This window comes from Neofelis nebulosa, chromosome 12, assembly GCF_028018385.1.
Source record: "Neofelis nebulosa isolate mNeoNeb1 chromosome 12, mNeoNeb1.pri, whole genome shotgun sequence".
In the NCBI taxonomy this organism is placed as follows: Eukaryota; Metazoa; Chordata; class Mammalia; order Carnivora; family Felidae; genus Neofelis; species Neofelis nebulosa.
The window spans coordinates 69,440,314-69,462,647 of record NC_080793.1 but is presented as its reverse complement, the minus strand read 5'-3'; the positions used below and the strand labels follow the sequence as shown (position 1 = coordinate 69,462,647).

The 22,334-nt window shown below is 42.1% G+C and overlaps 1 protein-coding gene across 3 annotated transcripts in view; it reads left to right on the top strand.

The window, feature by feature from the left end:
* Positions 1 to 22,334, top strand: part of NTRK2 (neurotrophic receptor tyrosine kinase 2) — a 338,116-nt gene that overhangs the window by 236,714 nt on the left and 79,068 nt on the right. For all 3 annotated transcript variants that reach the window (XM_058695571.1, XM_058695570.1, XM_058695572.1), the window contains one exon: positions 12,958 to 13,088. In XM_058695571.1, the coding sequence (XP_058551554.1) occupies positions 12,958 to 13,088 (131 nt within the window). The remainder of the gene's footprint in view (positions 1 to 12,957; positions 13,089 to 22,334) is intronic.

The window sequence follows — 22,334 nt, the reverse complement described above, 5'->3', positions numbered from 1 at the left end:
ATATACATAAATCAAAGTTAGGTAGCTATGAAAAATGAATCATAAGATAACACAAATTTACTCATAAAAATTAAATATATGATGGCAGAACTAAAAGTTTCAATCACAGGTCTGAGAGATAGTGTAGAAAATTTTCCAGAATAAAGAGCAAAAAGACAGAGATAGACAACGTTGGGGAAGAAAGGAGAAGTAGAAAAGGAATTCATGAGAGAGAATTCATACAGTTCAACTGTATCAGGAAAGGTGACAATAGGGCTACTAAGATTTCCAACTAATAATGAGAACACAGAAAAAAATGGTAGAGAGAAAATTAACAAAGCAAAAACCAGAAGACAATTTCCCAGTGTTGAAGAAGCCCCAGACCTCAAATTGAGAGGTCCACCAAATTTCAACAGGATAAATGAAAAATCTACCTATCTGAATTAGACACTAAGGACAATGTTTTTTTTTTATTTTTTAATTTTTATTTTTTATATGAAATTTATTGTCAAATTGGTTTCCATACAACACCCAGTGCTCATCCCAACAGGTGTCCTCCTCAATACCCAACACCCACCCTCCCCTCCCTCCCACCCCCCCATCAACCCTCAGTTTATTCTCAGTTTTTAAGAGTCTCTTATGGTTTGGCTCCCTCCCTCTCCAACTTTTTTTTCCTTCCCCTCCCCCATGGTCTTCTGTTAAGTTTCTCAGGATCCACATAAGAGAGAAAACATATGGTACCTGTCTTTCTCTGTATAACTTATTTCACTTAGCATAACACTCTCCAGTTCCATCCACGTTGCTATGAAAGGCCATATTTCATTCTTTCTCATTGCCACGTAGTATTCCATTGTGTATATAAACCACAATTTCTTTATCCATTCATCAGTTGATGGACATTTAGGCTCTTTCCACAATTTGGCTATTGCTGAAAGTGCCGCTATAAACATTAGAGTACAAGTGCCCCTATGCATCAGCACTCCTGTATCCCTTGGGTAAACTATCAGTGCTATTGCTGGGTCATATGCACCAGAATTTTCCTCGAAGCTAGAACAAGCAATCCTAAAATTTGTATGGAACCATAAAAGACCCCGAATAACCAAAGTAATATTGAAGAAGAAGACCAAAGTGGGAGGCATCACAATCCCAGACTTTAGCCTCTACTACAAAGCTGTAATCATCAAGACAGCATGGTATTGGCACAAAAACAGACACATAGACCAATGGAATAGAATAGAGACTCCAGAATTGCACCCACAAAACTATGGCCAACTAATCTTTGACAAAAGCAGGAAAGAATATCCAATGGAAAAAAGACAGTCTCTTTATCAAATGGTGCTGGGAGAACTGGACAGCAACATGCAGAAGAATGAAACTAGACCACTTTCTTACACCATTTGCAAAGATAAACTCAAAATGGATAAAGGACCTGAATGTGAGACAGGAAACCATCAAAACCCTAGAGGAGAAAGCAGGAATAAACCTCTCTGACCTCAGCCACAGCAATTTCTTACTTGACACATCTCCAAAGGCAAGGGAATTAAAAGCAAAAATGAACTATCGGGACCTCATGAAGATACAAAGCTCCTGCACTGCAAAGGAAACAATCAGCAAAACTAAAAGTCACCCAACAGAATGGGAAAAGATATTTGCCAATGACATATCGGACAAAGGGCTACTATCCAAAATCTGTACAGAACTCACCAAACCCCACACCTGAAAAACAATCCAGTGAAGAAATGGGCAGAAGACATGAATAGACACTTCTCTAAAGAAGACATCCAGGGGCGCCTGGGTGGCGCAGTCGGTTAAGCGTCCGACTTCAGCCAGGTCACGATCTCGCGGTCCGTGAGTTCGAGCCCCGCGTCAGGCTCTGGGCTGATGGCTCGGAGCCTGGAGCCTGTTTCCGATTCTGTGTCTCCCTCTCTCTCTGCCCCTCCCCCGTTCATGCTATGTCTCTCTCTGTCCCAAAAATAAATAAAAAACGTTGAAAAAAAAAATTAAAAAAAAAAAAAAAAAAAAAAAAAAAAAAGAAGACATCCATATGGCCAACAAGCACATGAAAAGATGCTCAACATCGCTCGTCATCAGGGAAATACAAATCAAAACCACACTCAGATACCACCTCACACCGGTCAGAGTGGCTAAAATGAACAAATCAGGAGACTATAGATGCTGGCGAGGATGTGGAGAAACGGGAACCCTCTTGCACTGTTGGTGGGAATGCAAACTGGTGCAGCCGCTCTGGAAAACAGTGTGGAGGTTCCTCAAAAAATCAAAAATAGATCTACCCTAGGGCAATCTTGATGGTAGGGAAGAAAAGTCATTTGATTTTGATGCTTAGAACATCCTCCTTCGAGTGGCCCAGAAGTTCTCTGTATGACACTAGATGTGGAAAAGAAAATGCAACCCTGGCATCTACTTAGGTTTGTAGCATACGGTTGGCCATATTGATATAAATTATGTTTATTGCTTTTCAATTTTTAGTCGCATAAGACACTTAATTGTAGCATATTGTAAATTGAATGTACATAAGAACGGTTGTGACGCAGTTGCTATAAAAGTCAAGCTCAAAGAATATGTGAAGTGATTGGGGTAGAGGGAAGGTAGAGGGACTCATATGCTCATGATATACAGAAGAATATTGCATAATGGCTTAAAAAGATATAGTGTGATAGTTTATCAATAGAAGGACTAAAAATAACATAGCTCCCAGTTACTGGGAAGAGGTGGGAGACAGTGTGAGTAAAATCTTTCTCTTGAAGAGCAGAGAATTGATAAGTGTCTTAAATTGGGGAAACAGGAACAGAAAGTATATATATTGATTAGAGTTATGGAGGAAGTCCCTAGAAAACAAAAATTCAAACTGGATTGAATTGATCACCCAGGAGAATGGGATCGAGGACAGGGAAGCACGTGGAAGGGTAAAATTTCTTACCATTGTGAGCTCTTCAGCACTGTTTGATTTGTTACCATGTCTGTGTATTGTTTTCCTTAATATTTTCTTGAAAATTGAAAGAAATGGCTTCTTTTCTAACATTGAGAAGTTCTGTTTGCAAAGACAACAGCCTAGAGATAAATTAGGTTAAGCCACATGAAATAGCTGATATTTGTCTCATTTGGGCCTGCACAAATGGAAACTTCATTTGGTTCAACCTAAGTAGTTTTCAGATTTGGGACTTTAATGTGGACATGTCTTTTTATATGAAGGTCCAGCGTGTGGTCAAGTCTGTGACATCGTGGCATTTTGGAAATGTCATAATTAATTATGGTCAACATAGCCCTTCTTTCCAACCAACATTTCAAGCCCTGCTCAACTTACAAGGGAGAACTCACAAGACACATCCTCCAAGCCCAAATCCTTTATTCAAAAGATTTAATTCTTTTTCTTCTAGACACCCTTAACCCTGTATTTTTCATATCTATCATAGAAGTTTTTATATTCTGCCTTTGACAACCGTTAGTGTATTTGTCTCATCTCCCTGTTAGAATGCCCATCCTTTGGGGGAAAGATTCATGTTCTACTGGGGGAGACTGCATGGTTTTGAAACCAATCTGAGCTTGCCTTAGCCACTTTCTAGCTGTGTGGCTTTGGGCAAATTCACATCTCCAGCACTCAGTTACCACATTGCCTAAATGAAAACAGTGATGTCTGTCCCCAGGTCCAGCAGAATGTCTCAATAGGAGAACGTTTGTACAATGCTTAACACAATGCCTAGCACACAGCAGATGTGTAATTAGTAACCGCTGACACCCTCTTCTCCTTCTTCATCCTTGAGTCTTCCACAGTGCCAAACACAATTCTTTTCACACAGATGCTTGCCCGGGGAAATGAGGGGGTAAAAAAGAATTGAAAGATGTTACAAGTATTGCAAAACCCTTTGAAGAAAGTAAACAGTAACATTACCTGTTAAACTATGAGTTCTTAATTAAGAATATTAAAGAGGAAATACCATTGGTCTCTGCTTTGCCTATTAATTGGACAGAAAGCCCTCTAGAGATGGAAAACAGTTCAGATTGAAAACATCTTGTCTGTCACCCTCCATCTTTCGCATATTGGCCATGTATCATTGGTTATGAGCTCCGCTAGAATTGGAGCAGAGTCTATAGCCATGGAAAGCAGCCTGGGAAGCTGCCATGGAATTCTAGACCTTATAAAATGCCCACTGTTCTCCCATTGTGCATTAAGCTAAGCACTTGGCCCTTTCTCTTGCGTTTAGAGCTTTGCTCATAAAGACTCCAGCCTGCTTTTCTGAGATTGGCTCAATGGTTCCATGAGCCTTTCCTGAGTGGCCCACTTGCCTAACACTTTGCTCATTCTTCCCATCACCATCGATCCCATTCTGATCTAGAACATGTATGCCAGAGTGTGCGCACAGAGAAGATAGTCAATATGTTTACATTAGACACAGGTCAGGGAAGCCCTGAATGCCCACTGGTCTGGTTTCTGAATTACCCCCACCGAAACCTAAAGGTGTCTTTCACAATGGGAGCATCCATGTAGACGGACATCAGTAAAGCCCAACTATCTTGAAGAAGTCAATTAGGAAAATGTGATGGCTACCAGTTTAAGGTATTGAAGGAAGGAAAGTTTCCATGGAGAGGGCACAGGAGTGGAGGGTTGCAAATGATAAGACAGGCTCCAGTGTAGAAGCCTTGGATGGAGGCTTGTGCATACAGCTTCGGAGGGGGAAGCAGAGTGTGAAAGGGATGTTCTCCATCCTTAGGAGTGGGAGGAGCTTTGGAGCTCAGGGATGCAGGGTCAGAGGGGTAGACAGATAAGACTCTCTGGCCCACCTGCCAGGATTTTGTACCATCACTCTGCATAATTATTCTTGAAAATATAAACATTGCCAGGGCTGACTGACAAGTATTGTTCCAGCAGGGAGGGCTGTCAGGGCAAATCAATCCAATTCCACCACATGCCAGTGTGTAAAACAGATATAATTTTGGCTGTTAGGGGCTGTCAAAGCGAAGGATGTGCCGTATGTGTATTTTGAAGTGTGGTGTTCCCTTCAGTCTCACAGCTTGAAAGATTTCTGGGGCTTTCCCCCTCCCTGGATGTTTTCTACAAGAAGTTTTTGGATTTTAACTTCAAATAACTCCATCGCCCTTATCTATGGTGACATTGGATTTCCATTAAGCTCCATTCCTGCTCCCTTACCCCCACAGCTGCCCTGCTCTTGTTCAGCACAGGAGCCTTGAAATTCCGTTTTGGATGAAAGGGTCCTTTGCTGCCACTGGATGTTGTATGAGGCATCCACGTAGGAAACTGATACCCTCTCAGGAATGTAAAGTCACTTGCGAAGTATCTTGCCCATCACTGGACCCAATGCCAGGCTTAGCCCAAAGGCTTATGATGGTCTGAGCTTCATGGACCCCTTGGGAATCCCTGGAAATCTACTTCCTCCCTTGGTGGCTCAGTGCTGTGATGAGCATCAGAGTTGAGGCCCTGAGAAGGTGGCTCACTCAACATCTTTCCTCACTCTTCCAGAATGTTTCTGTATCTCTTAACCACTGTACCCTAACTGGCTTCCACAAGAATCTCTTCTGCCAGTTTCCTTCTCTCCCTCCCTCCCTCCCTCCCTCCCTTCCTCCCTCCCTTCCTTCCTTCCTTCCTTCCTTCCTTCCTTCCTTCCTTCCTGTGCCTATTTAATTCCTTACTCTCTACTATTCTCCTTAACTTACCAGCACCCTTAAATCTCTCCCTCAAACTCCTCCAGCCCCATCCTCTAGATTTGCCGCCATGCTATCTCTAGACTGACCTTTGTGCCCTGACCCATCCCCCACTCCCTTTTGCCCCCATCTCCCACACGTGCAGTCTCTACTCACCGCCTCCACTTCTTCCCACTTACTCCTGTGCCAAAATCAAGCCACCTTCTGCTCCTCAGACTCATTCATGGCCCTTTCTCAGGTGTACATTTTGGTCACATGGTTCCTTATTCTCTGTTTTGATTACCTGACATGTTCTAGGCCCAGCAGTGAGTGTGGGGAAATCGTATCCCCAAAGCATTCTTGCATATGCCCTTAGACCCTGATTTTTAAGCCATTATGATGAGATATCGTCATATCTTGCAGCACTTTCACCGAGGGTAGCTTTTGTGTCATGTGTTTATTCCATATGGAGTTTGGCCACAAGAACGACTCTGAGGAAGATCACCATTTACTCTCTAGACATCACTGAGGGCATTGATCCCCTGTGTAAAATCCATTTGATATATTCCTTCAAAAACTAAATGCCATGAAGAATCTTACTTACTGTAAGGAGTTTCTCTGCTTTTACGTATGGGCAGTCAAGATTTTGTAAATTACTGTGTTTCTCTTTTGGCTTCTGTTGCAAGGACGCTTGGAGTCAAATTATGACTTAATGTGAATGACCACGTGGGCCCCTCGAATCTGCACACTTGCATTTCTACTAATATGTCTCTTAGCCTTCTATTCCACTTTCCCTGACTCGAGTTTTGATTTGAGTTTTTTTGTTTTTCTTCTCATAGTCACAGCAAGTTACTCAAAAATCTTTTGTGAATGAAGCAAAGGTGTTAGTAAAAGATACGATAGATTCAAGTATGTGTGTTTTTCTGCTTCTTTAGGTTGTAGGTTGCTTGATGACAGGGGTTACTCTGCCTATTCTTTTGCTAGGCCCTAGAAAAATGTCCAGGCTACAGTTGGTGCTTTGTAAACACTTACTGAGCTAAATTGATGAAAGTCAACCCACAGCTCGTTAGGTGGACAAAGTTGAGCTCACACAGTTTTTCTTTCATTTTGTTTTCTGTAAGAAAGTCAAGGCAGAATATTGTAGTAGAAAGAATTTTAGCTCTGCCCGTCACTGGTTGGACAACCCTGGGTGAGTTACTTAGCTCGACTGAGCCTCTTTTTACTTTAATCTGAAAATGGAGATAAGGATACCCTACTGGACTGCTGTTAAGATTGATAATTCTTGTAAACCTCTTAGCGCATTTTCTGGCCCATAATAGCAATGTGCACATGTTAGGCCCCTCCCCACTTCCCCATTTCATTGGAAATAACACTTGGTAAAGGATAAGTGGATTGCTCTATGACCACAAGTAAGTCAATTAATTGTGGTGTCATCTGTAAAATAAATGTGACTGTTGACCTCATTCAGAGAGATATGAAAATTAATTGATGGTAATGCACATTGGGATTTTTTGCTGAAAAGTACTTAAGAATGGCTCAGTATTATGATAAGTTCTATTTCATCATTAATATTATTTATGAATATTTGGCCTTGTCTTCTCCTGGTATGTTTTATGTCTGCGGTCTTAATTGCATTTATTTCCAATTTAGTACCAACTTGTATTTTAATAAAAATGTAGATGAAATTGAAAAACATAGTTCCAGTCTTTCATGCAACTTTATTTTTACAAGGTGGGTGATTTTACCTTTTCAGTATGCTGCCCACGAAACAGACATAAAGATGTTTAGTAAATAGTGTTTGTTCATCCTACTTAAAATCAAGCTCAGGTATTTTTCAAGGTATTTAAGTTTTAATTCTTACTTTTCTCACTCTTATTTTGTTGACAATTTTCTGATGAAGTTCTTCATTATGAGACATTTGGTCCATTTCAGAAGATAAACACGAATGTTTCAAGTATTTTATAGAAGGTTAGCTAGATGAAATCCCTATTGCCGTTTAACATCAGGAGGCCCTCACTGCCTTCAGTCTCAAAGGGGGGCTTGTGTTACAGAATCCAGTGTCCCCTTCTCGGTCACCATCTAGCTGTGTGGCCCTGGGGAAGACGTGTCACTTGTTGACTGTCAAACATGAGGCAGTCAGCCTCAATAATCTTTAAGTTCTTTTGCCCTTACAGTGTCAGGTCCTTTGCAATGGAACCGCTGAAGGTGATCCCTCCATTTGGGTCTGTAAGGAAACAGAGAGACCACATCTACTCCAGAATATTATCTTCTAGAATTTAATCCTTTTTACTTTTCTTCTCAGAATTTTAAAATATGCTTCCTTTTAACTGAAGATCACTTAGTACCTGGCATATATTAGAGATTTCAATTAATGACTCAATTTAAGGTTCATATGCTGAGCAGGACATGTGCACTGGGCCAAGGGGCTTTCTATAAAGCCCCATTACTGAGGAAATTGGAAGGACATAGTTCCAATTTCACCCTTAAGTGGGTAGGGTTTTATTGATTTATTTATTTACTTAGTTAGTTAGTTTTAGAGTTAGTAGTAATAGATACAGACGTGGATGAATACTTGATCTGTAGCTTGTGTGTGCATATATAGAATATCTGTTTCTGGGAGATATCAATACCAGGAACGTGATTTAAACCATCTGAAATTGCAAGTGTATCCATAAACTACTGCAGGTACTTGTGAGAAAACGCATTTGTCAGTGGTCGTAATTACGTGATACTGACAGAAAACTGGAAATCTACTCAGTTCTGGTACTCCTGAAGCAAATGACCAAGGGCCCCAAATTTCCACTCTGGATAATTCCATTAATGACAAAGATGTCCGGATAGTTTTAGCCACTGATTATCATTGCTGGTCATCAATTTCTCTCTGATTCTATAAAGTAGATTTATTCACAGAATATCTAATCACGTGCTTTGTTTTGACTGTATCAGGGTACATGGTTCGGTCTGCAGACCACCTGAGTTTGACGGTGTATTTGTTACACCACCTACATCTCTTACTGATACCTCCTTGTCTTCAGGCAAGGTGAATTTTAAAGAAAAACTTTCCTATGAAGGCTTTTTTTAAAAAGCAACTATCGGGGCGCCTGGGTGGCGCAGTTGGTTAAGCGTCCGACTTCAGCCAGGTCATGATCTCGCGGTCTGTGAGTTCGAGCCCCGCGTCAGGCTCTGGGCTGATGGCTCGGAGCCTGGAGCCTGTTTCCGATTCTGTGTCTCCCTCTCTCTCTGCCCCTCCCCCGTTCATGCTCTGTCTCTCTCTGTCCCAAAAATAAATAAAAAACGTTGAGAAAAAAAATTAAAAAAAATAAAAATAAAAAGCAACTATCTTTTGGAGTTTTCCTCCAAATGTAAAAAATTTATATGCTTACCTGATAGCTTATTTATCATGGGATCTTTAGACTCACTTCACTCAGAATATTTTGTATAAAATGAATCCAAATGTTCATAGGGCCCTTAAAGACAGTGTTATTCAAAGTGCTAGTCCACCGTGACGTAAAGAGCTTGTCCAGAATGTGAATCAGTGCATTTCTTCCTTCATGAAGACAGTCTTGTTCCCAGAAAAAGTCACCTTAATGCCATTCAGACCACGAGACCAAACCTCCCGATGCTGGGCTCTTAGCTACAGCACTGAAAGACTCAGGATAAATGGAAGTCCAGTGTTTCTGCAGCTTAGGCAAGTTACTGAACTTCTCTGTGCCGCAGGCCCTGAGAATGGAGACACGGGTAGGGTGGAGAGGGAGAGTGTAGGCAGGGGAGCTCAGTGGATGAGAGGAATAACCAGCAATGAGGGGACAGAAATGGTGCATAGACTGATGGCTCCTTAAAGTAGATACTTTGAGATAGCTGGAGCTCTAGCTGAAGAGAGGGGGCAATGGCCAGAAATCAGGCACACAGGCGCTGAAGTACTTGGGGTTGAGGTTGGAGGATGGCCTCCATTTGAGGCCATGGAGGTCCTCGGGGCATAGCCAAGATTTTATTTGAGTCAAGGAGGGCCCCATACTCTCTTGGAAGAGATTAGGAAGAAATTCTTAGGTCAGTGAAAGGAGAGCTGCAGGTTAGTTATTCTCTCCACCCCTGACCTCTGAGAATTTGGCTGCTTTATGGCCTATAGGATTGTTGTCAGTTAACTGAAATGATATGATTAAATAGCATTTATCTGTGGCTGTTATTACCGTTTGATACATTTTTTCAATAAATATTTTTATTGTACCAACTGTATGCAAAACACTGTAAGGCCCCGTCAGGAATGTAAATACAAACACAAAAGTGTTACCTGTGCTTCTGAGTGGCTTCTAGTCTTCTAAGAGAGAAATTTGGTTGAGAGGGAATACATTGGCAAAAGGCCACCCTTCATATAATCTATTGTGTCCCAAACCAACAGAGCAAATTAATGCAAAATAGCCCATTTCTGAACGAAAAGATGCACTTACTGCTTTCAAGGTCAGTATAGGAAAACTGGTCTCATCAATTTTAGTTTTGAAGGTGATGGAAATGTGGCTTTACCCATAGCTTTAAAAACTTAAACTTATTTCCCACCGATTTCTTCTCCTATCTGAAATTTTTTTTAAGTGTAAATCAAAAACGAAAAGAAGTTAAATACTTGCCTTGACATGATGAAAATAAATCAAGTGGCAATTTAATTCCCACTGAACATGTGACCACCGTGGAGTTAAATATTAGATTTAAATATGGCAGCTAATTCTCTGCAAGAATTAACATTTGTCTCTTTATAGGGGCACTCTACCTAATGAACACATTTCTCTTCTCTTAAATTCAGCCGTTGCTACTGGAGCATGAGAAATTAATATACATTCTTATATTCATTAATATTGTTGCTCATAAAAGACCTTTTGATTTTTATCACCCTGAGTTCCCAGAGGCCCACGGAAGCCATCATTGCTCCAAACCACATGAATTATCGGGGGAAAAATCCTATTAAGGCAAAACCTTAATCACCGCTTGCATTTTATATCAAATTGTGTCTAAAAAGAAACTGTAGAGCATATCCATCAACAGAAAATGAATAAATAAATGGCGGTATAGTCCTTTCACAGAATATTATAAAGCAGTAAAAGCAAAAGGATGACTACTGCACACATACTGGAGCTCAATGTAACTCAATCTCCAGGGCGTTGTTGAGTAAAAAACGCAAGATGCGAAGAATACACATTCTCGCATCATATCTCATTAGGGATATAGCGTTAGTAGCAAACCTGTAGAGGAAATGATTAACACAAAATTCAGGGTAGTAACTGGGCCCCAGAAGAGAGTGGGGAAGTGGATACAACCAAGAAAGTCCCAGTGGTAGAGCGGTGCTTTCAACATACTAGTGATAGTCTGTTTCTTAAATGGGATGGTGGGCTTATGAGCATTCATCTTAATACTATTATTTCAACTACAGAATTTTGATTTATATTTTCTTGTGTTTTCACAATGTGGTTCACATTCAAGTTAAAAAAAAAAGACAAAAAAAATTTTTTTTAATCTTCATTTATTTTTGAGAGAGAGACAGAGTGTGAGCAGGGAAGAAGCAGAGAGAGAAGGACACACAGAATCGAAAGAAGGCTTCAGGCCCTGAGCTGTCAGCACAGAGCCTGACGTGAGGCTAGAACCCACAAACCGTGAGACCATGACCTGAGCCAAAGTCGGACACTCAACCGACTGAGCCACCCAGGTGCCCACCCCCCCAAAAAAAGACTTTTAAAGAAAGTTCATCAAATTAAACCATAGTAATAAATCTTCTGTATGCTCAGCACCTTAGACATTGCACAAGACTATAGGAGATAGATAGGGTTGCTTTTAAACTCAGGGAGTTTCCAGTTATGAAATGAATGGAAGACATAAGCCAGAATTCAACTAAGCGCAAGTCATGATATAATATGAATTCAGAGAAGGAGGTCGTCGGTGGTCAAAGTGGTCTTGGAAACTCTCAGGAAGTGAGAATTTGAACTCACCTTTGAAGGGTGAACTAAACAGAAAGGAAGCTGGGAGATTATGTTTACTTTTTATTCTATTGTTTACATATTCTATTTTTCTTGCCATGTGTAGCCCGATTTATAATGGAAAAGAAACTGTGGTATGGAAGAAAAAAACAAAACAAAACAAAAAACATTTACTCTGGATTCAGACCTGAATTCAAACTTCAACTTCTCTGTTCCCATGCTGTGAATCACTGAAATTTCTGCAGGCTCAGTTTCCCTGTGTACAAAATGCAGAGAAGGTTGCTTCCCAGGGCTGTGAGAGAAAAATGAGAGAATACTGTTGGCTGGACATTCCAAGCTCCAGAGGGCATCCCGATCTCTTTTTAATACTGCCATTCAGGGACGAGCCTTCCAGAAAAGAATGGTGGCCAATGGGCTGGTGGAACCCTTGAGCTGAGAAGTTCAACATTTGATGGACAGGGTGAAGAGGCACATACTCCCACTATGGCTCTGTCCTCCACAGAGTCTCCTTTGGGGCTTCCCACTGGCTCTGTTCTTCTGAGAAATGCTTTGCTCTGCTCCCCTCCTTGCAGCTGATGGGCTTCCAAAAAGCCTTGGCTGCCTCCTGCCTTGTTTCTTGGGAAAGTGTATGGATGAATTGATGTGGGCCAGCTCCACTCTAGACTAGAGGGGGAAATATTCTCTCTTCCCACCGTGCATCTATTCTTATCTCTTCTTGGCATTGGATAACCAAGACTGGGGACATGATCTTAGAATGGGCTGGGGAAGCCAGCCATAGCACAGCCTAGACATTTCTGGAAGGAGAAATGAGTCTCAACCATGGTCTAGCCCACCTCAGCAGGAGGCTAAAGCTGGGACGGGGACAAATCTTTAATTAGAAATGCCCAGACCTTGCCTTTTCCCCTTGTGTCCTTTGAGCCTCTTTCCCTCAGGAGTCTGAGGCGTCTTAACAAAGAATTAGGGAGTCCTAGCTCTCTCTCTGCCTTTCCCCACTAGACACATGACTAACAAGTATATGCAAGGTGTCTGGCTTATGAGAGGCCTGCTATTAATGTCCAATCCCTTCTCATCTCTCCCCTTTCCTAATCTGGGAAGTTCATTAATGACATTCCGCAGCCAACGAGGAGGTCGCTGCTTGATTTCTATCAAAAATGACCATTGAGTCCTGGAAAGCAAGCCAGTGCAACCTCCCTCCAGCCATTTGGGTGGACTGTGAGGATGGATACTGAGTTTCTCCTCTGGTTTGCCAGTGCAGAGGGGCAGAGTCTCAGGCCTGCACGCTCAGGAGGCAGGCCCCTGACTCCCACCCTCAGCCTTTACCTCCACGTGCCTCGATTCCAATTTCCATTCTGTCTTTGTTTTCCAGTTGTTCAACACATCAAGCGACATAACATTGTTCTGAAAAGGGAGCTAGGCGAAGGAGCCTTTGGAAAAGTTTTCCTAGCTGAATGCTATAACCTCTGTCCTGAGCAGGACAAGATCTTGGTGGCAGTGAAGGTAAGAGAACACTCCAGAATGTCTCATTATCTGTTGTCGCACTAATGTGTGGAAGCGCATTGTGTCATTTTGTATTTGGCCAATTCAGGAACCAATTATGTCTGCTATGGTGGATGTGTTCGAATTTCCTGTACCTAAATGGACAGCGGGAAGGGTGTTTGGGGCTCATCTAGCTGTCTGAGCTTCTTCTCAGGGGCAACCTGTCCATCTCCAGGCTGTGAATAGCTTTGGGCTACTCTGACAAGTCAATGCTAACTCAATTCTGGGTGGAGGTCGGTAGGGTGAAACAGAATTCAACCAGCTAAGTCTTGGAGACTCAATCTGTCTCCTCAGATTGCTTGATGCTGATGCCAAGCTCAGCTGGAGCTTGTCTCTGGTGAAGGTTCTAGAAGGGAGACCAGAGTTCACTTTTCCCTCTCAGCCTCTGCTCTGCTGACGTCTTCTGTTATACCTTACCCTGTCCCTCCCAAATGTTCCCAGAGCCCCAGGACTGTAAACAGTGCGGGCAAGACTCTATCCTGGGGTGGATGGAGTCTCTTGTAAATTCCACTACCCTAGGAGATGCAAGGTCTTACTGAAATAAAAGAGTCTGAAAGTCCTTCTAGCCATTTCCCCCAAAACTCAAAAAGGACACCTGGCCTTCAATAAGATAAATATTACTGGAGGGGAACAAAAGTTCCACTGAGTTCTCTAAAACACAAGAATTAACAAAAATAGCACAAAAGACTTGAGCGTATCTTTTACATATGCATTGTCAACATTTTAAAAAACAACTCACCACGGTATTGAATAATATATGCAAACCACTTAAAAGAGGCATATATTTATTAAATGAATTAGGTGGCAAAGGAATGTAGACTTGGCTAGCATAATAAAATGCAACTTCTTGGCCTAACAGAAGATGACTGGGTTTTGTTTGTTTCTGCCAAACACAGAATGTTTACATGAGTGGCGTTTGTTTACTGGTTATAATCAGGACAACCTTTCATGTTTAAAAAAATCAGATGTATATTCCATTACTGTTGTACTTAGCATTAAAATACTCTGGTATATACAGAATAGGTCACTGAGGAGAGAGGTAAAATTCTTCTTGAACTTTCTCATCCTGCAGATTAAACACAGTTTCTGTTAAAACTCATCCAAAGGAAAAAACAGTGCATTTGCTTTCTTTATCTTCCAAAGTAACCAACATGAGTGGATGCTCTTAGACGCTCACCAGAGGTTTCTAAAAGCTGCATTTTAAAGTGAATAAAGGACATGGTGGCCCATTTGGTTGAGCATCGGAACTTGTCTCAGGTCATGATCTCACGGCTTGTGGGTTCGAGCCCCACATGGGGCTCTGTGCTGACAGGCCTGGAGCCTGCTTCAGATTCTGTGTCTCCCTCTCTCTCTGCCCCCTCCCACCCGCTCGCACTCTGTCTCTCTCTCTCTCTCAAAATAAATACACATAATAATAAAAAAATAAAAATAAAGTGAATAAAGAACAGAATTTTCTAGGGAGGGTAAATGTAGTGTCAATAAACATCATACTAAGTTAAGCAAATGGAAGGGGGAAAGGGAGCCAGAGGAGAGGAAACAGGAAGGCGATGCTAGAAAGATGTGAGGTCAAGTAGGGTAGAAGGTGTAAAATAAGAATCCTGCTCTGATTCTGGGGGCGGGGGTGGGGGGGCAGGGGTTTAATTCCTGCTGTTGCGATTGCTTCCTCTTTTCTTTCCTTTACCCCAAAAGTTTGTTATTTTTTAAAGCACAGAATGTTCAGAACATTTGGCAGGGTTATATCTGCAGGCTCTGCTCTCTTCTGCCGCTCTTTTTTCCCCCTTAGGATAAATGGGACCAAGAGGTGCCTCTATTTTTGTAGATTCGTAGACTGATAAAACATGAGAGCTGGAAAAAGCTTAGGGAAGAGCTGATCCTAATCTAGTCGTAAGTTATACACAAGGACACTGAAGACCATGGATTTGTGTTCTGGGCTCATGTTTCCTCCCGCTGATATTTGGAGACCGCCCAGGGAACTAAGTCAGCCCATCAGATTCTGAATTCAGATTCTTGAGGTCACAAGGTGAGACTCTCTGAATGTACGAACATTCTGGGAGATTAGAGAATCCTAGATGATCGTGTAGGAGTAGCTGAGGGACCTCGGCCAGATAGAGAGAAATTTCTCAGTGGGTATAGCTTTTCTTTTTGGTATCATTTCTTATTCTCTGCCTACTTCGCTGTATTTCTTTGAATGCCCTTGCAGAGAGGGTGTTGGATGGCTAAATCCAGGGCACCCTCAGCTCTTGGGTTACGTTTCCTTCCCAACACATGCCAAAATAAGGTTTCAGGGCTTGGGCTGGTAATGATGAAAGATCAGCCGGCATCAGCCGTGTGTAGCCAGTGGGGCATGCTTCCACGTGGTCACATCTCCCTTGGCTACTGTCAGTGAGGCTTCTCTGGTTTGAATCACAGTCACAGCCCTAATCCCACCTCTGACCTAGACCCAGGACCTAGTCCTCATAGACACCCTGGCTTTGCCAAATAAATTCGCAAATGAATGACCTATGAAGAGTGCTTGTTAATTAACACCGCTAAAAACAAGCAAACAAACAAACAAGAGACAAGCCAAGGAACAAAAACTTGGATTTTTCCCTTTTATCAAATCCTGACTCCTCCTCTGCCAGGTCCTTCTTGTTGAAATTCAAATGCAACTGTTGTTTCAAGCAGAGAGGACAAAATGCCTGCAGCTCAAAAATGCAGTTCCAACTTCAAGGTCGCACACCTAAGAAGTCTCATCTCAGTGATCTAGCATGTGCAGCTTTGTTGAAATCAAAGGCTTTGTTTATGTTCGCTGGAATGACTTCAAGCTTCAGAGAGGATGCCCAGGTTAATTTTCCGGGATCCGCAGGCTGCAACCTCACAAGGAAGGAGTCGTATCTTCTACAGGCTCCGGATGAATGGATCAGAATAGCACATGGGCCTTTTCCAAAGCTGCTGTCTCCAGCCCAACCTGCTCAATTTTAGGGCTGCGAGCTGGCCAATTGAAAGTGTGTTCAAAGACTATCCCAGGAGCCTGGGAGGAAAACGTCTATGGTTCCGGCCCTAACCACAGGAAAGCGAATTTTTAAGGAATGAGACAAGCTGAATGCAGCTTCCGGGGCCTGCACAGACTGTCATCTCTGAGGAGTGGCTGCGGGAGCTGCTTCTCTCCCATTGGAGGTACCCAGGGATGTTTGACAGGCTTTCTGCCCGTTGCCTAGCAACCCCGGCAGCATTGATTATGTATGCTAAGAAATTGCAGCTATTGTCCTTTTTCTTTCTCTAGAAGGAGCTGACTGGTTTGAAATCCAAGACTTTGCATTCAGACTGACAGATGTCAGTTTCCTGTAAATCCTGGCGTCGCCTGCCCCAAGTGATTTCAGAACTGGAGGGATCCACGGAACCGATTTGAGACGGAAGTGATCCTAAGGCGTGTGTAGGGCATTCGAGGGTGCAGGAGGGCTGAGCGTGCCTCTCCCTTTAGAGTATCTGCTTGTTTGGAGCCAACCAGATTGACCTTTTCTTGATATTTTTGGATGACCTTTGTTTTTTAGTGAAATAGATTTGACAATTATTTTTTTTTCCTCTTTACACTGTATTACAATTGAAGAGCCCATAAAGAGAATGAGAAGCAGAGAAACCAGTCTTTGATCAGAATGAGTTACTTTACCTTTAAGTAACTCAATTGCCAAGGAAACGCTTCATGGCAGTTTCCCTGCATTAGCTGTGGGTGCATTAGCTATTTTTGGCTCTCTCCAACCTGCATTTCAATAGCTACAATGCCTACAACATTTTCTTGTACTATGAATGCACGCGGATTTTTGTTTTTTAAACATAGCCACAAGTGCGCTTTGTAGGATTCATGGCCTCTCCTCCCCCTCTCCACTAACTCAGGTGTATTTCCAGAAACATAAAATGCTGCACACGAGAGAGACTTTAGAAATCCTACAGAACCCAAGCCTCATGTTTTATAGATGAGAAAGCCAAGACCCAGGGAAGTGGAGTGACTTCCTTGAGGGGTAAGTTAAAGTGAGTGAGAGGCACCAGCACAGGAACATTTGAGACTAGAAAGGACGAAATCTGACTTCAGCAGGCACTTCCTTTGGGATTTTTGCATTTCATGTTTCTGAATATCTTCTTGTTAACAGAGGAAATAAGGATGATTTTCTTCACCAAGGGTTTTGGAAGAGTTGACTGATAAGCCCTCTGGCACACTACCGTTCGGCAGCCCCAAAGTCACATCCAGCATGTTTTTCCATTCCTGTGTCTGGAGAGCCCTACCTTGCCCCCTCGATGCACACAGCTCCCATCAATCCATCAGCTCTCCGCTCAGGTTGCTCCTCTTTGGAGATACATTCCCTTGCCTGCTCCCCCAGCTAAGTCAGACCTCCCTATTACATGCTAGTAAGGCATCTGCCCTTGTCCTTCACAGCATTTGTCAAGGTTGTGCATTCTATATGCATCCGCGGGCTTAGTTAATCAATGGCAAGATTGTGGGTCTCCTCCGTTAGCGCGGTATTTTTGAGGGCGAGAACCATGCTTTTTAGCACATTGTCTAATATCTAGTAACATGGAATCAGTGCTTGTTGAGTGAACAAAAGGATAGATGGGTGGACAGATAAGCTATAGAAAAAATAGCCTTTGAAAAAGTGAAGAGTCTGCAGTTGACGTTTCTAGGTAAGGAAATGATCTGATGAGCTACTGATAATCATAGAACTTTATAGCTGAGAGGCACTGTAAAGATGATATATAGAGGATAGTGTAATCTAATGAGAAGTCATTTTAGAAATGATTGAACCGCTATGCAGATTTATAGAACTGTTAGCTGATGTTCTTTAGCTTAACTCCCACCTTTTGTGAGGGAAGAAACGGGAACCCAGAGAAGATGAATGACTCATCCAAGGTCACATAGCTTGACCAAGGTCACTTAACGTCAGACGTAGGACTAAAACTCAGGCCTCCCCGTCAGTATGATGCTTACCATGTACCACACTCTTATTGACTGAATTTTGCACATGCCCTGGTAGACCAAGTTGAAGAAATTCAACACAGTGCCACTTATCAAGTAACACAAAGGTATGTGCTAGTTGTGCTCATTTGCGTGTAAGGTCGACAGATACTTTTCTTGAAGTTTTCCCAGTAGAAACGTAATTCAAGGAAATAGGCAGAAATAAAGAAAACTGGATTCTGGAATGAATGTTAACAAAACATCACAATCGGCTTTGAGGAGAAGAGCAGTAGACTGCTCATTGGAAACCTAACTCAAGCTGGTTTAAGAAGAAAAGGAAATTTATTTGTTCAAGCTACTGGTATCCTTGCTTCAGGGACTGGTGGATCCAGGAAATCAGTTCTCCCTGTCTCTATCTCTCGGGTCTGCTTTCCTCTGTATTGACCGTCTGCTTTCCTCTGTATTGACTGTATTTCCTCTGTATTGACCAGGCAAGTTCTCCCCACACTGTGGTGAGCTATCTAAGCAACAGCTCTGGGCTTGGATCCTGCCATCCAGCAACCCAAAAGAGAGCTCCTCTTCCCCAACAATTACACAAAAGTCCAAGGGCCAACTTCCTACTGGCTAGTTGTCTTGAGTTGGGTCACCAAGTCCTCTGACTCTCTGGATAATAGTCTGAATATCCAGGACTGGGTCACGTACATATTCTTGCAAATGGATGGTGGGTCAACTCTGCACAACACACATGGACTGAACGTGGGGAACCATGCTTCCCTGAAAGAAAATGAGAGATTCTATCCCTGAAGAAAGGGGTAAAAGTCCGAGAAGAAAAAAAAAAAAAAAAAGGAATATGACCAACTCAAATAGGAACTACAGGACAGCTAGGCCTCACTGCTAGAACAGTTGGGATCTAAAACCTCACTCTGGATCTGAGGTGGCCCTTGTGACTGTGCCCTCTTTATCCTCTCAGCAGGAGACGCCAGGGACTGTCCTCCAGGCTTCCCTGCTGATGGAGTATAGCTATCTCTTGCCTCTGCTGCTTCCTAACATTTGAATTCTGCTTCCGGGCCAACTGCTGCTCACGTAGTCTCTGTGCTCCCCCCGCCCCCCCAATGCAGATTGCTCAAGAAGGAAAATACTGTGTGTTCAGTTGCTCTGTTCTGTCTTCATGCCAGGCCACCTACCTGTGGACCAACTATCCAAGGTGGTCACATGGCACAGATGAGGCCATCTGTGGGGAAGAAGCAACTAGAGCCAATTATCTCAGAATATGTACAGGGCAGAATAAGGGCTCAAAAAGGAAAGCTCATTCCCTCCCATTCTAGAAGAGTGAAACAATTCATAGACAAGAAAGGACATCAAGAGTTCATCAGTTCAAGCGCTCTACCCAGGCACGTTTATTTCTTTTTTTTTTTTTTTTTTTTTTTTTTTAATTTTTTTTTCAACGTTTTTTATTTATTTTTTGGGACAGAGAGAGACAGAGCATGAACGGGGGAGGGGCAGAGAGAGAGGGAGACACAGAATCGGAAGCAGGCTCCAGGCTCTGAGCCATCGGCCCAGAGCCCGACACGGGGCTCGAACTCACGGACCGCGAGATCGTGACCTGGCTGAAGTCGGACGCTTAACCGACTGCGCCACCCAGGTGCCCCCAGGCACGTTTATTTCTAAGGCATGTGGCTATTTTCTTGCTTTCTTTCATTTTAGTCTTGTTTTTTTGTTTTGTTTTGCTTTGCTTTGTTTTGTTTTTGTGGCAGTCACCATATCAGTCCTCACATGCGATAAATCATGAGGTTTGCCTCCCATTCCTCCCTCTTCCTGCACTTTCTCCCCACTGCACACGGAATCCTTGTTCCCACATCATGGAAATGGAAGATGACAAGATTAGTATATTTAAGAGAACATCTGTCAGCGCTGCCCTATAAAAAGAGTTTGTATGCCTTAACAGGACAGAATGTTGCAGAAAGTGCTATCAATTCCATCTTGACAAGTCTCTAGTAATAGAAGTTGTAGAACTTTTAATGGTGGCTTATTAAAAGGCTCCATCGTCTTTATGGTCCAGACGTTGTTTAATAGATTTCTACTGTACTGTAGTGTAAGGCCATTCTTTCCTGGCACGTGTGGGTGGGTGTGTGCACGTGTGTATCTGTGATGTGTGTGTGTGGGGGGGGGGGTGAGGGCTGTGTGAGAAATGTGTGCACTCCCATACAGCATAGGATTGAGAGCAACATTTGCCTGGTGAGGGTCCCTCTTGTATTGAGTCAGGGCCCCGGTGATTAAGTTGCTCCACCAGTGTCCCCTTTCCAGTAACTTCAACTTTTAACCTTTGACAAGAGATCTGTTTTTTGTCTTGTTAAGTTGTCTTGTTAACCCTATTTTCTGGCTTGTCTACAATTTATCCCCATCTTCTCAGACATGCTAAGCCCAAAACAGTGCATTTCACTGGAATGAGGACTCATCTGGTATTCAACATAGCTGGAGGCTTCATTTCACACTTCTGTATCTCTGGAATCTGTGCCTCACTTTTTAATTGACTGCCCCGCTTTTTAATTGACTTTAACATGATAAGCCAACTGTCAATTGAGTCTTGGTCTACCATGATCCATCAGCAAGTTTAGTGCAATTGGCTCCAATTTTTAATTGTATTTAAAGCTGGTAAATATATTGCAGCTGCCCATGCTGGAGGACAACTTCTGATTCATTCTTTTGAGTCAATATTTTTCTAATATGACTGTTGCTATGAATTAGTTTGATGTCTTCCAAAGACTTAGCATTTGTAATATGCAACTTGATGTGATATGCACGCATAAACCATCAATTTCAGTACCCAAATGATTGTAAACATTTTAAAGTGTGTGAATTAGGACTTGGCCTTGTGTTTCCCATTGGATGGTCAACTTGTTAGATTCTGAACCGTAAGAGTCAGCATGGCTGTGAAAATAAAGATAGCAGCAATCAACACCCTGGCTATGAATCTTGTATTTGAAGCTGTCACTTGGTACATAATTAAAGTCCTTGCAAAGGCCAGTTACATATGATTGAGTTGATATACACAGGTGTTGGTTTCTAGTACATAGTAAGCACTGAGTGTGATCAATTTCATTTTCATATAATCATTTAATTAGTTTTCATTGCGTAGGCAAGCCACCTATTGGACTCTGCTTAGTTTTTTTTTTTCAGTTTACTTATTTACTTATTTATGTATTTATTTATTTAGAAAGAAAGAGAGCATGAGTGGAGAAGGGACAAAGAGAGAGAGGGAGAGAGAGAATTTCAAGCAGGCTCCACACACTGTCAGGACAGGGCCCAACATGGGGCTTGAGCTCACAAACTGGGAGATCATGACCTGAGCCAAAACCAAGAGTTGGACACTTAACTGACAAAGCCACCCAGGCACACTGCACTCTCCTTAATTTTTAAGATCTTATTTCTATAAAGCTCTTCCTATCTCTGAATTTATTAAAACATAGTCTTCCAAAATTCACTTTTGTAAGAATTTGATAAAAATTTCCTCTGCCTTTCTTTAGAGAAGACCCTGTAAGTTAGAAGAATCACACAGTATCGTGACTACAGCTTACTCTAAATCCTTGGCTAATTGTTGCCTGTAAGAACCTTATAAGAAGGGTGTCTGCCTTAATTTATTTCAGTTTACTGTTGTTTTCCAACAGTTGCAAGAGGCAGGTTGACCCATTGATAGTCTTTTGAGATGGCTTTTATGGAACAGTGCTATCTAACAGAAGTATAATGTGAGCCACAAATGCAAGTCACATTTGCATTTTTAAATTTCCTAGTATGCACATTAAAAAGTAAAATGAAACAGATGAAAGTAACTGTATTCATATGTTTTATTTAACTCAACATATCTAAAATACCATTTTAACATACTATTAATATAAAAATATTAATGAGGTATTTTATACACTGCCAGTTTTCAAAACCTGGTGTGTATTTTATACTTACAGTACATCTCAATTTGGATCAGCCAGAGTTCAAAAGACCACCAGCCACATGTAGTTGTTGGCTACATATTGAATAGTACAGGTCTAAGAGGTATCGGAAAGGTCAACAGTCTCCATTATCAGCAGAGCTCGATGCAATCAATTATCCTGACCCGGAAGAACTTAGGCATGTTGACAGACATTCTCATGCATCTTAGTTGTTTCATATGGGAGTTAACTCCCTGCCCTCCATATTTTAAGCATGGTAATAGCCATTGGGCATAATGAAGTCCTACCATAATAATCTCCTTGTTTTTATACTTCACCTTAACTTTGTTTCTATGATGT